The sequence below is a fragment of the Canis lupus genome, chromosome 1 (genome assembly GCF_011100685.1).
Source record: "Canis lupus familiaris isolate Mischka breed German Shepherd chromosome 1, alternate assembly UU_Cfam_GSD_1.0, whole genome shotgun sequence".
In the NCBI taxonomy this organism is placed as follows: domain Eukaryota; kingdom Metazoa; phylum Chordata; class Mammalia; order Carnivora; family Canidae; genus Canis; species Canis lupus.
The window spans coordinates 71,489,835-71,514,935 of record NC_049222.1 but is presented as its reverse complement, the minus strand read 5'-3'; the positions used below and the strand labels follow the sequence as shown (position 1 = coordinate 71,514,935).

General features: G+C 37.1%; 2 protein-coding genes across 30 annotated transcripts in view; one reads left to right on the top strand and one right to left on the bottom strand.

The window, feature by feature from the left end:
• LOC111096340 overlaps positions 1-10,416 on the bottom strand; it is a 30,045-nt gene extending 19,629 nt beyond the window's left edge. For 14 of the 25 annotated variants that reach the window (XR_005353956.1, XR_005353957.1, XR_005353967.1 and 11 more), the window contains exons 1-5: positions 9,352-9,543; positions 9,188-9,254; positions 8,758-8,880; positions 8,282-8,439; positions 2,455-2,623 (exon numbers count right to left, since the gene is read on the bottom strand). Coding sequence is in view for 5 of the 25 variants with exons in the window: in XM_038526851.1 (XP_038382779.1) it covers positions 9,557-10,405 (849 nt within the window). In the remaining 20 variants the exon portion in view is untranslated. Of the gene's footprint in view, positions 1-1,842; positions 2,174-2,454; positions 2,624-8,281; positions 8,440-8,757; positions 8,884-9,187; positions 9,255-9,304 lie in introns of those variants that run through there. The other 11 variants (XR_005353961.1, XR_005353965.1, XR_005353964.1 and 8 more) reach the window with 7 other exon arrangements.
• Positions 9,753-25,101, top strand: part of ERCC6L2 (ERCC excision repair 6 like 2) — a 124,779-nt gene continuing 109,430 nt past the window's right edge. For 3 of the 5 annotated variants that reach the window (XR_005353948.1, XR_005353949.1, XR_005353950.1), the window contains exons 1-2: positions 9,753-10,168; positions 15,309-15,733. Coding sequence is in view for 2 of the 5 variants with exons in the window: in XM_038526849.1 (XP_038382777.1) it covers positions 10,123-10,168; positions 15,309-15,733 (471 nt within the window). In the remaining 3 variants the exon portion in view is untranslated. The remainder of the gene's footprint in view (positions 10,169-15,308; positions 15,734-25,101) is intronic. The other 2 variants (XM_038526849.1, XM_038526848.1) reach the window with 1 other exon arrangement.

Sequence of the window (25,101 nt, the reverse complement as noted above, 5' to 3'; positions counted from 1 at the left end):
CTCTTTAATGTCTGGCTCCCAAAAGAGAAAAAATGAAGCAGGGGAAAAAGGATGGTTGACCCTTTAAATACCTTGGCTATCACTTCAGCCAGAGAGGGAGAGGCTTGCAACAAGGAGGGTAGGTGCAACAATGGCTGCTTCCTCTTTGTGCTTCTGTGATTGGAAGCAGTAATCATCAATCAGAACACAGATTCTTTTTGTCCACTCTAGTTCTTACAGCTTTGTGCAAGCAGCTTGAGGAACACATGCACAACTACCAGTTAGTGGCTGAGGTGGTGGATAGGTTGCTGCTACTGGGCTACCCTCTGAAATTGACCAAAATTACCCACAACTCACCAACTGAGTCTTCCCCTGGAAGTAGCAAGCCTTCAACAAACTCTGCAGTTCCAAAATAGCTACATTAGACAGATTCTGCAAGTTCAGCTATTGCCTAGGTGGGGAGACAGATTCCTGGTGCTTCCTACTCCACCATCTACTCAGAATTTTGTCTTAAATAATAGAAGTTTTGATTCTTCCTTTCCAATATCTTGCAATTTATATCTAGTTTCCTTTTATTGTTGAAATGACTAGGATCAACATTAAACAGATGTGATGATTAGCGATATCTTTGTGTTCATGGTTTTAAAAGGAGTGTGTGTACCTTTTTGCCATTAAGTATAGTGTTTCTTACAGGTTTGGAATAGATCTCTATTAAGTTGAGGAAGTTTATTCTATTGCTATCTTGCTAATAATTTGGGTGAATATTGTAAAATGATTTTTTCATCTCTTGATATGATCTTAGAATTTTTCTCCTTTATTCTGTTAATCAATTACACTACTGGATTTTCCAATTTGAAACTATACTTGCATTCCTGAGATAAACTTAAATTAACTTCATCATAATGCATTATTATTGTTGTTACTTAAAGTTAGATAGATTTGACTCACTAGTATTTCATTTAGAATTTTTAAAAAAGATGTTATTTATTTATTCATGAGATACACAGAGAGAGGCAGAGACACAGACAGAGGGAGAAGCAGGCTCCCTGTGGGGAGCCTGATGTGGGACTTGATCCCAGGACCCCAGGATCACGCTCTGAGCCAAAGGCAGATGCTCAACCACTGAGCCATCCAGGCATCCCTCATTTAGAATTTTTGCATCAGTCAGTCAACATAACTACAGTGGGTTTGTAGTTGTCAATTGTCATGTTCTTATTAGCTTTTGCTGTTACGATTTCACTAAGTTGATAAAATTAATTGGGGAGTTTTTCTTCTATTCTCTGGAAGAGTTTATATAATATTGAATTTATCTATTCCCTTGAATATTTGGTAGAATTTGCCTTTCTAGCCATGTGGATCTGGTCTTTCCTTGGAGGGGTATTTTCAACTACTGACTCAAGTTATTTCTTAATAATTCCATTTCAGAGTTTCCTTTCCTTTTTGAATATACATTTAAAAATTTGGCATGACATTGCTTAGAGTACACTCATATTTTTCTAATCTTTGAATTATCTTTAGTTTTGCCCATTTTTCATTCTTTTTTTTAAAGATTTTATTTATCTATTCATGAGAGACCCAGAGAGAGAGAAAGATAGAGACACAAGCAGAGGGAGAAGCAGGCTCCATGTAAGTAGCTTCATGTGGGACTCGATCCTAGGTCTCCAGGATCAGGCCTTGGGCTGAAGGTGGTGCTAAACCGCTGAGCCACCCGGGCTGCCCCCATTTTTCATTCTTAATGTTTTCATTCTTTTACCTGATGCATTCACCAGGGGTTTGCCTACTTTATTATTCTTTTCAGAGTTAGCTTTTGACTTTATTATTGCTATTGTATTTTTTTATTACTCTTTCATTAATTTATGTTCATTATTTTTCTTCTATTTTCTTTAGGACCAGTTATTATTTTGTAACCTACATTGGAAACATAGATCATTCAGCTTTTCTTCTTTCTCAATATAAGCATTTTCTTACACACTAAGTACTAATTTCTTACTAACTTTGATATGCAGTATTTCTATTATTATTCAGTCCTAATGGATGTTGAAATAGAACCCATGAGATGAAATTAGAATAGAAATTCATTTATCTGCAGCACTGTTCATTCAAACTCACTTTGAGAGCTAGTTTTTATCCATACCTTTGAAAGAAAATTTCAAATAGTCACATGAGTCTTCTCGGTCTTTCTCAATAAAAAGTCCTGTGGTCAGTTATAGCCATTAGACAAATAAGCAGAAAGTCTCAGGTTAGCACTTAAGTCAACTGTGATATGACAAGATTTCAATATTCATTCAGACTTCTTCCCTACCAGAGCTCATATCTGCTACAGGTGAGTTGTGTGCAGTGAAAAAAATAGGGATGACTGCTTCTTTTATAAGAATTATGTTTCTGCCTTCCTCCCCTACTTACTGGGCTGCTTCTGACTCTTCCAGGATCAATCCTGGGAAAAGGAGATAAAGTAAGGAAAAGGAAAGGACTTACTCATCTGCAATGAAATTGCACAGGCTCTCCTTAAACATCTTTCTTTTCCAGGATGCTTTCCTGTGGTCAGTCAGTACTTTACCCCTAGGCATCCAGCTATCCAGATCCCTGATTAGGGTCATCTTGAAGTTTCTGCTGGCTTTCTCTCACCAAAGACTCACATCTGCTCCTGCGGAAATGTGCATCCTTTTGTCATTCTTTATAAGGTGGTCCCCAACGCATCAGCTTTTCTTACTTCAGAGCAGTTAGCCAGCCAGAGTTCCCATCGTTCATACTTCTAAGGTTTGAGACAAATGGCTCACCATATCCCACAAATTCTAGGGAATATGTATTAAACTTGCCAAGTGATCCCTCTAAAGCCTCTTTTGCTCCTCTTGAAATGTGGGATTTAGCACTACAATAGCCTTATCCATCTCTTCCTCTAATCTCCCATTACCATCTTCTAATCCCTCTCAACCAAACCTTTTATATCCTCAATGTAGATGAGGCATTAGGATCATAAAATCTAAGTTGGTGACTTCCTTTGGAAATCTTATATAGAAGACTATCTTATATTAAAATGTGAGGTTTGTCATTTTAGGACTTCAGCTGAGAGCCTAAAAACGTATTTCTAACTCCGCTTCACAATTATTCTCTAATTTCCATCATGATTTTTAAAAACTCTGACCCCTAAGTTATTTAGAAGTGTTTTTAAATTTCCAAACATATAATCTTTCAAAAATATATTTTAAAAGATTTTATTTATTTGAGAGAGATAGAGCAAGAGAGACCACAGAGGCAGAGGGAGAAGGAAAGGGACAAGCAGACTTGCTGTTGAGCAGGGAACCCAATGCGGGGTTTGATCCTAGGACTCAGAGATCATGACCTGAGCTGAAGGCAGACCTGTAACCAACTGAGCCACTCAGGTGCCCCTTAAAAATATTTTTAAAATGTTGACTTCTAACTTAATTCATGGGATCACAGAACATGATCTGTATGAATCAGACTGATGGAAAGCTATTCAGAGTTGCTTTATGACACAGTTCATGGTAAATTTTTATGATGTTCCTTATGTGCTTGTGAAGATGTTCATTCTCTAACAATAGAATGGAGTGTTCTATATATGTCTATTAGATCAAGATTCTTAATTGTGTGGCTCAATTCTATTTTTAGTCTTATAATTACTGTGAAGACTATTAAAAATTCCTGCCATGTTGTGGAATTATCATTTATCCCTTGAAATTCGGACAACCTTCATATATTTGGAACTGGTTTTGTTAAAATTTTTATTTTATTTAATTTACTTTTATTTATATATATACACACACACACACACACACACATAATATATATGTATCTTTTTTATTGGAGTTTGACTTGCCAACATACAGTGTAACACCCGGTGCTCATCCCGTAAAGTGCCCTCCTCAGTGCCCGTCACCCAGTCACCCCATCCCCCCACCCACCTCCCCTTCCACTACCCCTTGTTCATTTCCCAGAGTTAGGAGTTTCTCATGTTTTGTCTCAGTCTCTATAATTTTTCCCACTCATTTTCTCTCCTTTCCCCTATAATCTCTTTCACTATTTTTTATATTCCTCGTATGGGTGAAACCATATAATGATTGTCCTTCTCCAATTGACTTACTTCACTCAGCATAATACCCTCCAGTTACATCCATGTCGAAGCAAATGGGACTGTCAATAGTGGTACTAAGTTGAAAACTTTGTACCTCCCTTGCAAACTAAGACGTTCACCATTTATGTGCTTAATTTCTTGATACTTAAGGCATTTCACATTAAAGCTTGTTTTATCTGATGTTAATATTCTTAGCTTTTTAAACTTTTTTTCTACTATTTCTCTGTTATATCTTTTTATCTTATTTTCAACCTTGCCTTTATTTTGTTGGGTATCTTGTAAGTGACATGCAGCTAGATTTAATTTTCGCCCAATCTGAGTGTCACTTTTACCAGAAAATTTTAATACGTTACTTTTACTGAAATACAAGAACTTTTACTATTCTGTGTTTTCTGTTATTGTGTTTTTGCTTTATTCCTCTCCTTTCCTATCTTGTATTGAATTTTTTATCCACATTTTTATTAAGAAACCATACATACTTTTAATATTCATTCCATTACATATACTCTGCCACTTAATGTGAAGACTCTGCTTAGTAAAAATTACCTCTACTGTTCTCTTTTCCAACAGAAATAGCTCAAACACCTTAGCCTTCCACTGATATCACATTTTTAAATTATTTCTGTCCAATATTTTAATTTCCCTTTATTTTTATATATCCAAATTATATCACCAGTTATTATAGTTTTATGGTCAATTATTGTTCATTTTGTTAGGTTTAATCATTCTTACATTTCAGATCATTTGGGGTTATTTTAAAACCCTTAAAAAGGTCTTGGAGTGAGAGTCCATTGGTGTGTTTAGTTTTGTCTGAAAATACTCCTATTTTGCTCTTATTAAAGCTTAGCTGACTATAAAAAATTCAGGTTAATAGCTATTTTCTTTGCACTTTCAGGTTACTATCCCATTATATCCTGGCTTTCTTGTTACTATTAACTGTTGTTAGTTAACTTTTATCAGTTAAATTGTCATTCTCTTCTAGATAGGTAATCTTTTTTAAGATTTATTTATTTGAGAGAGAGAGAGAGAGCGGTGGGAGGGGCAGATGAGGAGAGAATCCATGAGCAGACTCCCCACTGAACATGGAGCCAGATATGGGACTCCATCCCAGGACCCTGAGATCATGACCTGAGCTGAAATCAAGAGTCAGCTGCTTAACTGAGTCACCTAGGTGCTCTATTAATTTGTCTTTTTAATGGCTACTTTCAAGATTCTTTGTTGATTCTGTAATTTTACTTCAATGTATCTATCAAGATATATATATATATATATATATAGTTTATATATAAGTATTGTTTTATTTTTAATTTATTTTACTATTATTTTTTGTGTATACTCAATTCACTATGATTCCTCAATCTGAGATTTCAGCAGTCATTTCTTTTTTTTCCCCCTCAGCCTCTCTATTCATTACTTCTGGAAATTCACTTCTACCCTCCATTTCTCTTAACCTTTTGTATTTTTCATCTACTTGACTTTCTGCTCTGCATTTGGAATCATTTCTTTAGATCTTTCAGTACGTGAATTCTCTATTAGGGTGTGTTTAATCTGCTGTTTAACTTGCGCTAGAGTTTTTAATTTCAATAATTATGATTTTCATTTCCAGAAGTTCTAGTTCTTTTAATAAATCTATTTATTTTGACAGTGTCTTTTCTCTTCAGGTTTTCAGTTCCATTTTCAAAAATATCAGTAAATATTTTAAATACACATAAACAATTGTATTTAATACTTCCATTAACTGAATTACTAAGAGTCTATTTCTGTTGCATGTTTTCCCTGCTGGCTTTTGTTCATGGTGGCTTGTTTTGTGCATGTTTTGCAGTCTTTGAATTGTGAATTGTTTGGGATTTATCTTTGGAAACTTTGAGGAATCTTTGTTTTAACATGTTTTCCTTTAGAGAGGATAAGCTTTGCTTCCTTCTTCCAACATGGATGCGATTAACCTGACATTATATTATTATCTTGGCTTGGGGTTTCCTAGATCATACAGGTCATGTGAATTCAAGTCCTAAATTCATTTGAGGACATGGTGGTTTCAAAATGGTAAAGGAAATTGGCACACATACATACATACACACACAGCCCTGCCCAAAGAGGATGTGCCAAGAGAGACAAGTCCTGTCTTCTCCATCCTCCCCCATATCTGCTTTCCAGATTTGCTTTTACCCAGTGATTTCACTGAGGGTGTTGCCTTTCAGGCCTTCTGATTTCAAATGAGGGTCTCAGTTCCAATTTGTGACCTTGTGAGAGCTTAACACCATGCCTTCTGTCTTCACAAGACAGGTAAAACTCAGACCTCTTCTGTAACTGAGATGGGCAAATGCCTCTAGGACAGTAGTGGAATAAGTGTCAGCTTAGTAAGCTGGTTTTCAGTTTCCTCCTTTCTGGCTTATGAATATTTTACCTTTTTCTTTCTTTCTTTTTTTGCTCAGCAACACATTTTGGGTATTTTTATAAAAGTATTTCAACCTGCAGGTCTTGGTGTTTTGTTGCGGGATTTTTATGCTTATTACATGACATGAGATATGGAATATTACAAAAAAACAGAATCATAGGTTTTAATTTTTCAAATTTTAAAATATATTCTATTGAATATTTTTATACACCTATCAGATTGGAATGAGAATGATGAATTATGTTCTAAACCTGATTTTGTTATTTGCTATTTGTGATTTTGGGAGACCAACCTTTCTCTTACTATCTTATCATCTTTGAGAATTGCATTGAGGACCTCAGAGATTTCTTCAAGTTTTAATGTTCAGTGAGTCTATGAAGTAAAATGGCATTGGTGAAGGTTCAAGATGTAATAATCATCACATATCTAGCACTAATCTGCCCTTCACTACATGTCTTTCATTACATTTGGCTCAAGCTTTAAATTGTTCTTCTGTTGACCTAGGTTTTTGGTCTTGTTTTTTTAATTGTAGTAAAACACACACACACACACAATTTACCTTCTTAATCATTTTTAAGTGTACAGTTCATGTTAAGTGTATTTATACTGTTGAATAATGTTGCCTTTTAAACTCTAAAGTATAGATTATTTATTGATAAAGGTGACATCTATTTCTACAGTGTCTACCTTGCTCTTACTCATCTCTTCTTCATTCTTCCTTTCTTCCCCTTGACACAGTGGCTGGAACATTGTATCAAGGGAGAAATGCTACAACCTAAAGTCATCTAACTTAAAAATTTCAGAGTTCAAAGTTTTCTGAATGTTTGTATCCCCTCAAAATTAATATGCTGAAATCCTAAAACCCAATGGGATGACATACATACATGTGGAGCTTTCATGAATAGGTTCAGTGCTCTTAAGAGGATACCACAGAGTTCTCCAGCCCCTTCTTCTGTATGAAGACATATCCAGCCCTTTCTTCTATATGAGGACACCCACTTTTATGAGGCACCCAGGTGCCCCTCTTTTATTTAAATAAAAATTTACTTCTGATTTTAACACATCTATTTAGGTGTCAGCCTTTAAAGATCAAGCTTTTGGGTGGTTCAGTTTGTTAAGCATCTGGCTTTAGCTCAGGTCATGATCCCAGGGTCCAGGGATCGAGCCCCATGTTGGGCTCTCTGCTGGGAGCCTGCTTCTCCCTCTCCCTCTGTCCCACCCTCAACTCGTGCTCCCTCTCTCTCTCTCAAAAAACAAAACAAAAACAAAAACAAACAAAAAAACCTTTAAGAAAAAATAAAAATCAAGGTCTTAAATCAGTAGACTTCCCAAAAAATAAGACAGTATTATACAACTCATTATTTTAGTAGAGGAAAACAAACTTTTCTGGTAGTTCTAAAAAGAAAAAAGTAAGCTTGGCTGAAATTTCCAATTGCCATTGATTTTAGAGATGATGTGAACAGAGTTCAAGTAAAACATCAATTCCAAGAAACAGATTTTTCCCCTATATTTAAAAATTTCCAGTATCAGGATGCATGTTAAAAATCAAGTTATAATTTATATAATGAGCAGTTTTTTCTTTCTTTCAGTTGTACCTAAATAATATGCTTTACAATTCATGGTGCTTTAAGTTAGGATGCAGTCTAAGATTCTAATCTAAGCAATAATGTACTACCAACTATTACCCAAAATACTAAAATGAAGTAATGATTATGCATAAAGCAACTTTCAAGTGGATGCATTCCATTGATAACAACAGTAATAGCAATCCACGTATTCCTTCCTCAACCAGGTCCTGTTTCAGGTGTTTTACTTACCCTGTTTAATTCTTACAATACTTTTTTATGTAGATTACTGTCATTTGTCTCTTTGCTGTCATGGGTGAAGATGCTGAAGCAATTAGGTTAAATGACATAACCTCTCAACCATGTGTGAGGGCCAGCATCTCACACACAGTGGATGACAAAGTTTATACCTGTTGGTAAACAGAAACAAGTGCCATTCTAGATGAAGGATTCTATGAAAACATACTGATAACTTTTAGTATCTCTAAAAGAATAGATACCTATTGGCAGGGCAAATAAACATAGTTTTCCTCATTTAAACCCTTTGATAGGCAGAATAATGAGCCCCCGAGGATGTTCACATCCTAATCCTTGGAACCCATGAATATATTACTCTACCTGCTAAAAGGCCTTTGCTGATGTAACTGAGGGTACAGACCTTCAAATGGGAAGATTATTTTGGATAATTCAGGTAGACCCAATGTGATCATAAGATTAAAGAATCTTACCCTGCTCCAATCTGAGGAAGATGTGATCAGGTCAGGCTCAGAGAGAGGCGACAACTCTGGCTTTGAAGACAGAAAGAAGGTGGCCATGCGCCAGGCAATGTGTAGAAAGGCAAGGAAAGGATTCTGCTGGAAAAGAACGCAGCCCCGCCAATTACTTGATTTTAACCTAATGAAACCCAAGTAAGAATTGACCTAGAGAACTGTAAAATAATCAATTTGTGTATCCTAATACTTTTGTGCCGTTCAAAGCCACTAAAATTTGTAGTGATTTGTCACAGCGTCAATAGGAAATCAGTACATGCCCATTCAAGCAAATCTAGCTCAATGAAACATCCTACAGTATGTGAAAACATTGTAACGGGTGCAGAAACCACTTATGGATGAATCGACGTATAAGGAAGGTCTGGAAAGGTATCAGATATCTACTAACCCGTGAGTAGTGTGTGCAGTTCTGGCGATGCTTTCACAAAAACAGCCCGTCACACAAATCGCCGTAACTGTCGATGGAACACAAAAAAACCCCGTTCAATTCCCATTGTATTTTTACCTTTCTCTTCTACTTATGGCACGTATTGCTTATCTGCACTCGCAGACCTGATTTAGGACCGTGTGTTTTTGTGTGACCCCGAGAGCGCACAGTTGACCCAGCGTCCCGTGGGGGTCCTGCAGCGCCGGCTTCGGGAGGGTGGGGGTGGCGCCCCCCGGACCGCGCTCCGGGGAGGAAGCACCCAATAGCAGCCAGCGGGCCACCACCGCGGAGACGGGCTCCAGCCATAGGTCAGCCCTTAGAAGACCGCAGCTAGAGCACGCCGGAAGGTGACTTAGGGTCTCTCTGCCTCCTCAAAACCCGCACCAGGCAAGCGGGCGAGATCAAGCTTCGCGATACTTGCAACTGTCGAAGACATTGTGATACCGGTTTCCCGCGGTAAAGATGGCAGGAAGATGGCTCCGCCCATGTGAGCCGAGATTGTGTTATCGCGAGATGCCGGTGACAGTTCAGGAGGCTGATCTCGCGGGATATTCTGCGTCTGAGCTGAAAGTCGCGGGGAAGGTAGATGTAGGGCCGAGTCTGAGAGGGAGGGTGAGGGGTCCAATTGCTGGCTTGCTGTCCCACCCAGCGGAACGCGAGACGACTAGGTGAGCGCCGCCCTAGCAGCCTCACAGCGCTCTCCGCCCTGGACGCCGCCTCTCGGGCTCCACCTGTGCTCCCCCTCGCCCGCTGGCGCCGCGCTTCCGGGGCGATGTACTCAGTGCTGCAGGAAGCGGCATTGGACTCAGTCTTCTCGCCCTCCGCCTCCTCCGCCTCCTCCGCCGCCGGTCGCGTTTGGTACGCCGCCAGGCTGCCCGGCCCCTCCCCCTGGCCGGATGGATCCTTCTGCCCCCAAGCTGCGCTCGGAAAACGCCGGCAAAGGTACACGCTCCGAGCGCGCCTCTCGGCCCACACGGCTGTCTTCACTGCGCTGGGTTGGACCGGTTCCTGCCCTTTCCGTTGGGGCTGGGGCAGGGGTCGGGGTTTTAACCTGTGGCTCTGCTGAGTGACGGCTGGAGCCTGGACCAGTAGCTCAGGAGTCAGTGTTGAGAACCTGGACCGAGGCCGACTGGATCCAGTGTGGCTCCGACAGCCACTTGCTGAGAAACTTTGGGCCATTTCCTCATCTGTAAAACTGAGGTCATTGTGATTACTGAATAAGATGGTTTATGCAAAGCACTTAGGTGACTCGGCTTCTGGTCCGAAGTAAACACTCAGTAAATGTGTTTATTCTCTATCCTCGTATGCCCTAGTTCTTAGCGAAGGGGAGAAATTTGTTGTTATATAGGTGAATAAAGGTTGAGATATTCGGTTCACTTTATTTTATTACACAAAGAGCTTAGACTTCACCTTTATTGGGTCCTCAAGAGAGGGTTTAGGGAAGGTGTGGTTATCTGCCCCAAGCCAAATGGGATGCCTTCTTGCCCCCAAATTAATAACTTCCATGATTAAAAGTGACATAATAGAAACTGTCAGATATTGAGGACTTGTTTTGTGCCCAGCAATATGCTGATTGTTTATCTACATGCTTTTCTTGGAGGGAGGTATTGATCTCATTAAATAGATGAGGAACTCAGAGCTAAAGTTTAGAGAGGTTTATGTAACAAACCTCAACTCTGAAGATTAGGAATTGATGACACTACAATACAGGGATCACAAATGTAAATACCCATAGAAGCCTGGCAGGTGAAGTAAGTAGTAAAGCTGCTGAGTGGAGACTGTAGTGACTGCAGTGCTCATACGTCAGTTAAAAGAGGCAGGGCTCAGTTCCAGGGTCTTGTTTACTCATGTGTGTATGGTACAGCATGGTCAGATATCTTGGTTCAAACTGAGGATCTGCCATTTTACCATGGGCCATATAACCATGGGCAAGTTGGTTAATCTTTATCTGTCTCACCATTTGTAACATGGAGCTAACAATATTACTTAAACGGAGTCCTGAAAGGATGGTGGTGAGTCTTAAATAAAGCACACGCCTGGCACATGTAAGTCTCCAAATGTTAGCTATATATAAATATTTGTTAGTCCTACAAGTATTTGAGTTTCAAATATTGTTCTAGGTGCCCAGGATATACCAGTGAACAAAGTAAGTCCCTGCCCTAAGGGAACTAAGTTGAGATAAACATTAACAGATATTTCATATTTTTCTTTGAAAATGGAATAAAGTAGGGTAAAGGAAGAGTTACAGGGAGTGCTATTTTAGATTCAGTGTTCAGAGAAAACACTTCTGAGGAGATGCCATTGGAGGAGAGACCTGAATGAAGTAAAAGATCAGTCATTTGGGAGTTTAGAGAGAGTGTTCATGGAAGGAACAGAAAGCTCGGGGTCGTGGGTGGGAGCATGCTTGCCGTGTTTGAGGAATAGCAAGGAGGCCAGTTTGGAATGCAGGAGGAAAGGAAACAGTTAAAGAGGACCCTCCATTCAATCCCACAAGAAATCCTCCCACTTTAAGCTATTTGTTCTAGAGTTTGATACAGAGAGACTCCAGCCTTTGCTCAAACTTAACTGAATCTGTTTAGTTCTAGAAGTTATTCAAACTAAGAAATCAGATAGATTTCCAAAAATTGTTGTGTGAAGCCCATAGGGCTTTTGCACATGCTGTGTGCTCAGAGATACTCTTCTTAGATCTTCTTCCCTTTTAAATTATGCTTCTTCAACACTCCTTTTTCATAGCGCTTTGTTCTCATCTTCCGAAGCACTTATTACAATTTCGTGTTTGGGAACTTTTTAGCATCCAGGATCTGTGAGATCAAGGATGTGTTTTTGTTAATAAATTCAGCACTTTATTGAGTGCCTACCGAGTGCTGGTGCTGGGAATAAAACTTGAAAAATACATTTACTCTCTAGTGGGAAAGAGATAAAAACAAGTAAACAGGGACGCCTGGGTGGCTGGCTCAGCGTTGAGTGTCTGCCTTTGGCTCAGGGCCTGATCCTGGAATCCCAGGATGGAGTCCCATATTGGGCTCCCCGCAGGGAGCCTGCTTCACCCTCTGCCTATGTCTCTGCCTCTCTCTGTCTCTCTCATGAATAAATAAATAAAATATTAAAAAAAAGAACAAGTAGACATAGTCACTAAACATTGTGATAAGAGTTATGGAGGCAGTAAAATACTGAGATACAGAATAAAAGGGTACCTTACTTTAAATAAGATGAGGAAATGACAAAAACAGCTGAGAGAACCTGCTTAACATGTTTGAGTACAGGGAAAAATTGACAGATTAAGTTGGAGAAGTAGGTTTTGGCAGATCATACTGGGGCTTATAGGCCATAGTAAGGAGTTTGTACTTAATTCTTTATGCAGTGGATTAACTATTGGAAGATTTTAAATTAGAGATTTACCAATAATTTTTATTTTTATTATTTTCAAAGATTTATTTATTTATTTTAGAGAGAGAGTGCATGCAAGCAGGGGCCAGGGGAGAAAATCCTCAAGCAGATACTCCACAGAGCATAGAGTCTAGTGTAGGGCTTGATCCCAGGGTCCTGAGATCACCACTTGAGTCAAAATCAATAGTACAGTGCTTAACCGACTGAGACACCTAGGCGCCCCAATGATTTATGTTTTTAAGTAGTATTGCTGCTATGTGTAAAATGGATTGTAGGGGGATAATAGTGGCATCAGAGAGAATGGTTAGAAGTTTATAGCAGTAATTTAAGAAGAAATCAAAGTTGGCATGCTTTAGGGCAGAGGACAGCAAACTAAGAGCCGGGGCCAAATCCAGCCTGACACTTGTAGATAAAGTTTTATTGGAACACACCCATGCCCATTTGTTTGTGGGTTCTCTGTCCCTACTTTTGTATTATAAGGGTTAAGATATATAAGCTTGTATAAGATATTTAAGATTGTATAGCCTGCAAGACTAAAGTAATAAATAACTAAAATTTGACTTTTTACTGAAAATGTTTGCCAACAGTTTAGAGAGGTGGTAGCGTGATGGAGGAAAGTTATACATTTTGAGGTAGAACCAGCAAGACTTCCTGATGGGTTGGATATAGGGAGTAATATAAAAAGAAGAATAAGGGCTGGTTAAAGATTTTCTACCATGAAAAGTTGACTAGATGATGATGCCATTTAATGAGATTTGGAAAGACTAGTGCTGATCAAGGTTTAATCATTATCATTTTTTGACATTTTTTTTTCCATTTTATACCTATTGTATGGTACAGTATTTGATAGGTAATGGGTGTTAAAACATATATGTTGAGGGACACCTGGGTGGCTCAGTGGTTGAGCGTCTGCCTTTGGCTCAGGGCATGATCCTGGGGTTCTGGGATCGAGTACCACATCGGGGACCCACAGGGAGCCTGGTTCTCCTTCTGCCTGTGTCTCTGCCCCTCTCTCTGTGTCTCTCGTTAATAAAGTCTTTTAAAAAAAAGCCATGTATGTTGGATAATAAACACACTAATGACTTAAGTCTTTAAAAATTGGAAGACATTTTCTGGATAGGCAAACAAATCATGTGAAACAAAATTAGGGGTTACTTCAGGTTTTAAGGCTCAAATGGTACTTTTAATAGCATAATGAGTTATTCGTGCTTGAGAATATAGATATACTAGTCATATTATAATCATGAATGCTAAGGGCAGCCCGGGTGGCTCAGCGGTTTAGCACTGCCTTCTGCCCAGGACCTGATCCTGGGGACCTGGGATCGAGTCCCACATCGGGCTCCCTGCATGGAGCCTACTTCTCCCTCTACCTGTGTCTCTGCCTCTGTCTCTCTCTGTGTGTCTCTCATGAATAAATAAGTAAAATCTTTAAAAAAAAATCACGAATGTTATAAAAACCTAATGAGAAATCATCAGAAAGACCTAAGAAACTACCAGTGATCATCTGATCTCAATAAGAAATATATGAGAGGGATCCCTGGGTGGCACAGCGGTTTGGCGCCTGCCTTTGGCCCAGGGCGCGATCCTGGAGACCTGGGATCGAATCCCACATCGGGCTCCCGGTGCATGGAGCCTGCTTCTCCCTCTGCCTGTGTCTCTGCCTCTCTCTCTCTCTGTGACTATCATAAATAAATAAAAAATTAAAAAAAAAAAAAAGAAATATATGAGAAATATAATTCTTAGTATTCTTTATATCTGTAGCTATACAATTCCTCTGGAATTCTTGCTATAAGAATTTCCATTTAGAAAATTATTTTTACTTAATTTCCTCTATTGGTATCTTTTAATTACACTAGTTGTATGCCCTAAAGATACTCCCTCCTCCTATTTTCTGAATAGAAAAAAAATAGGAAGCTGTACAATTAATCACAGGACAAATACATAAATAGAAAGAGATCAGATGTTTCAAAGAATGATAGAATTTTAGCACAAAGAGATCTTAGAATTCATCTCTTTGTAAAGAACTGCAACACTTCAAGACATAGAAGGGAAAAAAGCCATTACAAAGCTGCCACTTTTCACTCTGGTTGAATTGGAAATTTCCTTGATTAGTTGTATACAAATCAAGCAACAGTTTAGAAGCAGTGATATTGACAATAAGAAGAAACAGCCGTTTCCAGAGAAAGGAGATGGGATAACTAAAAAAGCAGACAGGAGAATCACAAAAGCATTGCTGTCTAGAGGATTCTTAGTTTATTGTATCATGAATAATATACATAATGTTCATGAATCATCATGAATATCTAAATTTGGTTCTCAACCCTGGCTGTGAATCAGAATGGTCCTTTGAATTCAACAATATCCACCAAACAAAGTAATAAAATCAGGTGCCCATGGCCCATATCCACTTAATCATAATTAGTAGAGGTAGTGCATGTATGAGGAGATTATGATATACAGCCAAGGTGAGAACCACTGGTAATAAATTATATACCCTTTATTTTGCTTGTGATAATAGAACACCTGATAATATATTTTAGGTGGCTATCTATACGTGTTATAATTTATCTTATTTCAGTAATTTGGAAAGGGTATTTGTGTGAGGTACATTTTTTTTTTCTCATAGCAGTGGATAAATATGGGATTACTTTATAAGTTAAATTTGGAAATTTTATTTTCTTCTCTATTATTACAGACATATGGCATCCAGGAGAAAGATGTCTTGCGCCTTCTCCAGATAATGAGACACTTTGTGAAGCAAGCATAAAATCTATCATAGTGGATGAAAATGGGAAGTCATTTGCAATCGTCTTATATTCAGATTTTCAAGAAGGAAAAGTACCTCTTAAAAGACTTGAAGAAGTAAAATCTGTTAAAAATTGCTCCAGGAATTTTATATTTGATGATGAAGATTTGGAAAAACCTTGTTTCCCAGGCCGAAAATTTCCATCATCTGCTGTAGCTTTTCCATTATCTGCAGATGGAGACTCTATTCCTTATACTATTAACAGATATTTGAGAGACTACCAAAGGGAAGGAGCCCAGTTTCTCTATGCACACTTCATCCAAGGAAAAGGATGTATTCTTGGTGATGACATGGGACTTGGAAAAACAGTACAGGTATTTCTTTTAATTACTTTATGATTAAAATTCATGATAGCTATTTTATTATGTATGTGAGTGGATATACAAATCTCTGTTTGTACTCCCAACTCTTATAGTAGCTATTTGTGTGTGTGTGTGTTTCTCACCCACTGATCAGGAAAGTCCTCAAAATCAGGATAGTGTGTAGTCATTATTTCGTCCTCAGCACTTATTTAGTATCTGTGGAATATCTTATTCAAAATAATGTTCTAGTATAACTTGGCTTGATTTTACCTTTGTAGCACTAGTACTAAGATATCAATTATTACTTAAAGTAGTTTAACTTTCTTAGCAATACTGCATAGAAGGAAAATGTTCTGATATCTATTAAGCTACATAGATAGCATGGTTAAATTGATTTCTTGCTGGCCTTTTGTGTATATTGTTTAGAGTTTATCATATTAGAAGTTTCTTAATCTGGGATTGCTGGATCACTAGGAGTTCCACTGGTGGACTTCAAAGAAGCTTCCTAACAATGTGTGCCAGAATTTGTATATTTATATGGTTTTCTTCAGAGAATGTGTATGTTAGTTATCTATTGCTGTATAATAAATTACTCCAAAATTTAGCAGCTTATGAGAGTATGCATTTATCATATCACAGTTCCTGTGCGTCTGGAATCCAGATACAGGTTAACTGGGTCCTCTGGCTCCGCCTCTTACAAGGCAGCAGTTGTCTCAAGGTTGGACTAGGGCAGGTTCCCTTTCTGCTAATGCTGCTAACATGGTTGTTAGCAGCATTCAGTTCCCTGTGGCTTGTTAGACTGAGGCTTCAGTTTCTTGTGGACTGTTGATCGGTGAAGGCCTCCCTTGGTTCCTTGCTACATGGGCCTGTTAATGGAGTTTCTTATGATATGGCAGCATGCGTGCTTCATTAGGGAGAGCGTGAGAGGGCAAGAGAGAACACAAGTAGTAGGGAAGTCATGGTCTTTTGTAACCTAATCACAGGAGACAGCCTTCACTTTTGCCATATTTGCTTCTTTAGAAGCAAGTTGATAGGTTCAACTCTTACTCAAGGGGGGGAGATTAAGCAAGGCTGTGTATACCAACAGGTAGGGATTATTGGGAGCCCTGTCAGAAGCTGCTTGTCACAAAGGTTTGCAATTTAAAAGATTGGAGTTAAACCTAGACTTTATATTATATAGTCACTCTGGATTTTCAGGTGTGTTTGTCAAGTTTTTTATTAAATCCTTCTGTGTTTCCTTCATTATAATTGAACTTAAGCTATTTTATTCTTTATGACTGTTAATGGAACTCAAAGATAAGTGAAAAAACATTTTTTTAAAAAGATTTTGTTTATTTATTCATGAGAGACACAGAAGCAGAGACATAGACAGAGGGAGAAGCAGTATCCTTATGGGGAGCCCAATGGAGGACTCAATCCCAGGACCCCTGGGATCATGACCTGAGCCAAAGGCAGGTGAGTCACCCAGGTGTCCCACTAAGTGAAAAATTAATTTTAGCATTAAAAATAGTCTAGGAGTGCCTGAGGGGCACAGGGGGTAAAGGGTCATACTCTTGGTTTCAGCTGAGGTCATGATCTCAGGGTTGTGAGATCCAGCCCTGTGCCCAGCTTGGAGTCTGCGTCTGTCCCTCTACCTGCTCACATGTGTGTGTGCACTCTCTCTCTCTAATAAATAAATAAAATCTTTAAAAAAAATAGTCTAATAATGCAATTATGTGTAAAGCTCTGATGTAAAAGGCTAGAGTAAAAAAACAAGTTTTCAATAATCATAGTGTATCACCATTAGCCATACCATTTGTCCCTTTAAGCCCAGGCATTGCACATAGTTCTAGGCTTGCACGTTGAAGGTGATAAATAATTGTGGAATACACACATTTACTTTCTCAGAAGAATAAATGGCAAAAATAAAGAAAGGAGCCTTTAGGAAATTATCATCTGTGACCAAGGTATATGGATGAATACTAGAGGAAAATAAATAATAAAGCCCTTCTGCCATTGTCTTTACATATAGTTTTATTGTTTTTGCCTGTGCTAGATTGTCCTTTGCCACACTTCTTTGACTAGCCAACACCTGTTAATCTGCAAAATCAGAAACATGAAGGTGCTACAAAAAGTGACCTTTTTGGGAACAGTTGGGAATCTCCTCCCACTAAGACTACTAAAAACAATTCAAATTCTTATGCATGTATAAGGCTCAAATTTAGCCTTCATCTCTGAAGTCCATTTTATAAAGGAATTCCCTTTATTTTATGATGTATAGTTTTAAAGTGATTTTACCTCATAATTTTATATTACCTGATACACCAAAATCATTGGAAGGTTTTCAATTATGTTATGAATGTGCTTTGAAAGTCTTGAGGGCTTATCTTCTGAAGATTAGGACATAGTTTCTATGCTAGTTGTGATACTTAGCTGGATTTTTCTGATCCTTGGAGATCTATATCTCTGGTTATTATTCTTATAGCTCAGAGAATAATTTCTACATAAATAGGGAGCTTGAGAGATCATTTAAGATGAAACTTTTATAAATACAATGACTAAACCATTTGAAGAAATGTGGACAATAGTTAATGAGTTTAGTAGATTTTCAAAACAGTAGAATTAGATGAAAATGGTCTATGAAAATTTACTATTGGCATTTATTACCATTGACATTCACCATTTGGACTGCAGTATAATCTTATTCATTTTCCCCCTTTTTTCTGATGTCATCCCTTAAGTTTTCCCCTTCTCACATTCTAACTTGACCATAATAAAAAATGTGGTTATGTACCAAATAAAGTTTGCTTCCCTCATTTCAAATTTTAAAATAAGTTAATTTAGGGAATCCCTGGGTGGCTTGGTGGTTTAGCGCCTCCCTTTGGCCCAGGGTGCAATCCTGGAGTCCCAGGATCGAGTGCTGCGTCGGGCTCCCAGCATGGAGCCTGCTTCTCCCTCCTCCTGTGTCTCTGCCTCTCTCTCTCTCTCGCTCTCTATCATAAATGAATAAATAAATAAATTAAAAAAAATAAGTTAATTTAATATTTTATATTCTTTAAGGGATGAGGATTTTTAAAAGTGCACTTGATCTAGTGACATTGGAAATTATTGGTATCTTGAACAAGAGCTATTTTACTGGAATTAGGGTGGGGGCACAAGCCAGATAAAATAGGTGAAGGCATAGATATGAGAAGTATGTTTACCTATTTAAGAAATGTGGCTTTGAGGGACACCTGGGTGGCTCACCGGTTGGGCATCTGTCTTTGGCTCAGGGTGTGATCCTAGAGTCCCGGGATCGAGTCCCACATCGGGCTCTCTGCATGGAGCCTGCTTCTCCCTCTGCTTGTGTCTCTGCCTCTCTCTCTCTCTGTCTCTCATGAATGGATAAATAAAAATCTTAAAAAAAAAAAAGATTTAAAAGAAATGTGGCTTTGAAAGGAACAAAAGTGAGCTAGTAGTAGCTAAAGGAAGATTTTAAAGCAGTTTCTTTTTTGTAACATTTGGGAATAGGAGGAACTTAAATATTTTTTAAGTGAATAGGAAGGCTCTAGCTGCTTGAGAAGGAGCAGTTGAAATTACAACATATATATAAACATGCATGCGTATATATCATATATGCAGGCCCATGAATACACAGACATAAATGTGCAAAAAATGGAATCACTACTCTTAAAAACTGATTTTTCCCCAAGATCTTATTATAAAACTTTTCAAACATATATAAGAGTTGGAAGAATTGTACAATGAATACCCATATATCTACCACCTAGATTCTTTCAAAATGTCATACTTGGCTGTGTCACTTACCTATCCATCCATCAAGCCATGTTTTGTTGCATTTTAAAGTAGCAGACGTTAGAATATCCTATCCCCAAATACTTGAGAATAAGTGTCATTAGGTAGTCAGTATTTATTTATAATTTTTTTTTCATTTTGAAGTAAAATTTACAATGAAATGCACAAATCTTAAGTGTATTCACCGTTCCATGAGTTTTGACCAGTACATATTTCTGTGTAAGCTAAATAAACCATTTCCAGATATAGAATGTTAACTCAAGAAAAAATCATTCTGGGAAGCCCAGGTGGCTTAGCGGTTTAGCGCCGCCCGCAGCCCGGGGCGTGATCCTGGAGTCCCGGGATCATCCCACATTGGGCTCCCTGCATGGAGCCTGCTTCTCCCTCTGCCCGTGTCTCTGCTTCTCTCTGTGTGTGTCTCTCATGAATAAATAAATAAAATCTAAAAAAAAAGAGAAAAGATCATTCTATTTCTTCCTGGTCTTCCCACCATCCCCAAGAGGCAATCACTGTTGTGCTTTTTTATATCATAGATTAGTTTTGCCTTTTCATATAAATAGGATCATACATGCACTCTGTGTAAGACTTCTTTTGAGACTCCTCTCTTTTACTGATTGCATAAGTAGTTTGTTCCTTTTTATTGCTGAGTACTATTCCTTTATAGATGCTGTTTTGTTTATCCTCCTGCTAATGGACACCTGAGCTGTTTCCATTTTTTAGTTTTTATAAATAAAACTGTTAAGAACTCGAACAATCTTTTGTGTATTTTTCTTGAGTCAATAATTAGGAATGGAATTGCTTAGTCATAAACTGATGTGTTCTTAGTTGTATAAGAAATTGCCAAATCTTTTCTAAAGTGTTTGTACCATTCTTCATTCTTGACAAAAATGTATGAAATTATGGTTGCTCCATATTCTGACAAAATTTGATTTTGTCAATTTTACTAGTTTTAGCAGACTTGTTGGTTGTAGGTGTATATAAATGTTTGTATATTTATGTACTTTTTATTCATGAGAGAGGCAGAGACATAGGCAGAGGGAGAAGCAGGCTCCCTGCAGGGATCCTGATGTGGAACTTGATCAGGATCCCAGGATCGTGACCTGAGCCAAAGGCAGATGCTCAACCACTGAGCCACTCAGGAATCCCTTGTTGATGTACTTTTTAAAGGTATAATTGATACACAATTAAGTGCATACATTTGCAGTGTATGGTTTGCTAATATGCACCCAAGAAATGATAACCATAATACCACAATCAAGATAATGAATGTATCTATCCCCTAGAGGTTTCCCTGTGTTTCTGCCCATGATGTGTTTAACACCAATAATTCATCTACTGTTTTCATTTTTAGTTTTAATTGGACTAAGAAATTAAAATGGGAATGAATGCAAAATCTTAGATTTTTATTAAAATTTCCCAATATTTTCCAGAATTCTCAAATTCATGGAATCTGACAAATTAAGTTAAAATTAAGATTCTCATCATCTTGGATAGGTTAACAGATTGAATTATGAATTCTCATAATTAGGCATATAGTTTTCTTATAATGAAACAATCCATGGATGAATTAAGAGGAAAGCAATAGATTGGGTTTTATATTGTGTCATTTAAATTGTCATATAGTATCCCAAGTATCTGTGTGTGTGTGTGTGTTTGAGAGAGAGATAGAGATTCTGTCTTTAATTGTATGATTATAAACAGTAAAATGCATGGATCTAAACTATATAGTTTTGTATATTTAACTTGTATATATATAATATATATATATACACTCTAATAAAATATGGAACATTTCCCTCATTGTAGAGTTTCCTCATGTCTGATTCTAGTCAATACCCATTTGCCTAAACTTTTCATTATTGTCCAGTGCTTGAACTCTGTCATTTGTGAAACATCTTTCTGCCTCCTTTAGTCTGAGTTCTGCATCAGCCATTTTGCTCATGTCATTCTCTTGCTGAATAACTATTTTCTGCTCATTGGTTTTTTTCCTCAGCCATGCTTCCTCAACTCCTCTCTTTTCCCACTGTGCTCCACCCCCAAATCAACTGGATTTCAAACTGCTGGCGAATACAAATAAGTCTTTCATCTAAACTTCTCCAGTACCTGGCATAGTACCTGATGTGTCATAGGTTTTTATTGAATTTGAATATGTTTTTATTGAATGCATTAATGAATTTTAAGTTAGATTAGGTAATCATGTGTTATAGTTTATATTTAATGATCCCTATGTTAGGCTCTGTGACCAGCATTTTCTGTTAAGCATCTATGTTAATTAAGCATTATTACCCCCATTTTTTGGATGAAAATATGGAAATTTATTGATACATCATGTAAATTGCCCAAGGTCACATAACTAGTATAAAACTGGTTGGTCAAACTCCAAGGTATTTGCCATAACTCCTGCATTACACTGACTTACATAATATGGGTTAGGAATGCAAATTTTTTAGAATATTTTGAAACTAAAAAAAAAATATTTTAAAAATCAGCACAAGTTTTGACCATTATTTTATAACTATTTTATAATCTTAGATAACATTATTTTATAATCTTAGATGACAGAATTTGTTGAAAAGTCTACTTAATTTATTGCAATATACAAGATTGTATATCGAGATAAGATTATCTCCTTATTTTGGTAGAATGATGCTAACAAAAATAGCTCCTGTTTATTGAATCATTGATATGTATTAGATTGACATTTTACATTTTTTTAAGTTTTTTCAAGAACTAAACTAATGCTGATTATACCTTAAATGCACAAATGTATCTCATAAAACTGTAAGTTATAATTTAAAAAAAATTTTTGAGATGAAATTCACATAACATAAATTAATCATTTTAAAGATACAAGTTGAGTACATTCACAATGTTACACAACTCCCATCTCTCTTTGTTTCAAAATTTTTCATCAGCACAGATCACCCCAGAAGTAAGTACCTTTATTTCCCTGGCAACTGCTAATTGGCCTTTTGTCTATATGGATTTGCCTTTCCTGAATATTTCGTGTAAAAGAAATCATTTTACAATTGTGAGCATTTGTGCTTGGCTTATTTCATTTAGTATGATGTTTTTAAGGCTTATCCAAGTTGTAGCATATATCAGTACTTCATTCTTTTTATGGCTGAGAAATAATTCTATTGTATGTAAATACCACAATTTGCTTATCTATTCATCCTTTGATAGACATTTGGATTGTTTTCACCTTTTGGCTGTTATGAAAAATGCTGCTATCATGTACAAGATTCTGCATGGACATATGCTTTCATTTCTTTTGTTTATATATGTAGTAGTAGAATTTCTAGGTCATATGGTATTTCTATGTTTATTTTTTTGAGGAACTGCTATGGCATTTTCCATAGTGACTGTACCATTTTACATTTCCACCAGCAATGTGTGGAAATGCACACATTTCCTATTTCTGCACATCCTTGTCAATACTTATTATTTTACTTTCTTCCTTATACCCATTCTAGTGCATGTGAAGTGGTATCTCATTGTGGTTTTGATTTGCATTTCTGTAATAACCAAAGATGTTTAACAACTTTCTTTGTGCTTTTTGACTATCTATCTATCTGTCTGTATGTCAGCTTATCTGTCTGTCTTCTTTGGAGAAGTATATTCAAGTTGATATGTAGATTGAATGTTTGTGTCTCCCTAAAATTCATGTTTTGAGACTCTAATCCCCAGTGTAATAATTATTATTTGGAGGTGGGTTTTTTTGGGGGGGGGGGTAATTGGGGATGAGATTAGAGACATTGTAAGAAGAGATAGGAGAAAGTTTGCTTCCTCTCTGTTCTTTGTCATCTGAGGATACAAGAAGACTGCAAGCCATCTGCAAACCAGGAAGGGGGTGGGCTCTCACCAGACACCAGATCTGCCAGAACTTTGACTTGAATTTCCTAGACTGTAGAACTCTGAGAAGTGAATGTTGTTTAAACCATGCAGTCTATGGTAATTTGTTATAGTGCCCCAAAATGACTAAGATGCAAGTCCCTCCCCATCTTTAAACTGAGTTGTTTGTTCATTTAACACAAAATTGAGTATAAGGATAGTTAAACTGAACAATGGTATAAAACAAAAATATGAGAATGGTCTTGTTCGGTTATCAGCAATTTTGTGTTAATTACTTTCTTCCAATACCTTGTCTGTCTTTTATGCCTTTGTGTTTCGATGTAAATCAGTTTGTCAAGTTCCATGAACACATCTTTTAGGATTTATTAGGATTATGGAATTCAATTATATTGAATTTATAGAACAGTTTGGGGATAATTAACATGGAGTAATAGATTGAATAATTTAGGTCTTTAATTTCTCTAGGGCTTTATAGTTTTGCAAATGGGCCTTACACACTTTGTTATATGTAATTATAACATACATTTTCAATCTATTGATTTTTTTTAGTGTTAAACTAGTTTTATATTTTTGAGATAAATCCAATTTCATCATGAAGTATTGTTTTTACATTTGCTGGATTTAATTGGCTAATATTTTAAGAATTTTTCCCTTTGTATTTATTATGGATATTGATCTATAGTTTTATTGTATTATGTTTGTCAATTTTGGTATTGAAGTTATGCAGACCTAATAAAATAAACTGAGAAGTGTTTCTTCCTTCTCTTTTTTCTAAAAGAATTGGGTAAAGTTTCTGTTATTTTATACTTAAATATTTGATGGAATTTACTAGGGACATCTTTTGGACCTAGAGTTTTCTTTGAGGGAAGGTTTTTTTTTTTTTTTTAATTTTTATTTATTTATGATAGTCACAGAGAGAGAAAGAGAGAGAGGCAGAGACACAGGCAGAGGGAGAAGCAGGCTCCATGCACCGGAAGCCCGATGTGGGATTCGATCCCGGGTCTCCAGGATCGCGCCCTGGGCCAAAGGCAGGCGCCAAACCGCTGCGCCACCCAAGGATCCCAGGGAAGGTTTTTGATAATGAATTCAATTGTTTTAATAGATATGAAGCTATTAAGATACTCAACTTCTTGCTGTGTCAGTTTGGTAAATTGTATTTTTCCAGGAATTTACCAATCTCATCCAAGTTGTCAAATTGACAAAGATTTCCATGGTATTCCGTTTTTAGTCTTTTAGTGCTTGTAGGATCTACGTGATACCTCTGCATTTTTAATGTGAATATTTTATATTCTGTTTTTTAAAAGATTTTATTTATTTGAGAGAGCGAGAGTGAGAGCACATGTACACATGAGTGGGGAATGGTAAAGGGAGAGAGAGATGCAGACTCCCCTCAGAGCAGGGAGCCCTGTGCTCGGCTTTGATCCCAGGATCCTGAGATCATGAACTGAGTGGAAGGCAAACACTTAACTGACTGAGTCACCTAGGTGACCCTCTGTTTTATTCTTAATAGCCCGACAAGGTTTATTGATTTTGTTAACCTTTTCAAAGAACCAACTTTTAGCTTTGTTAATTTTATCTTTTTTTGGTATTTCATTTATTTCTGCAATTATTTCTATTATTTTCTTGCAACTTATTTTAGATATTATTTATTTTGAATATTATTTATTTATTATTTTGCTCTTCGATTTCTAGCTTGTTAAAATAGAATCTTTGGTCATTAATTTCATACCTATCTTCTTATGCCCTATTTT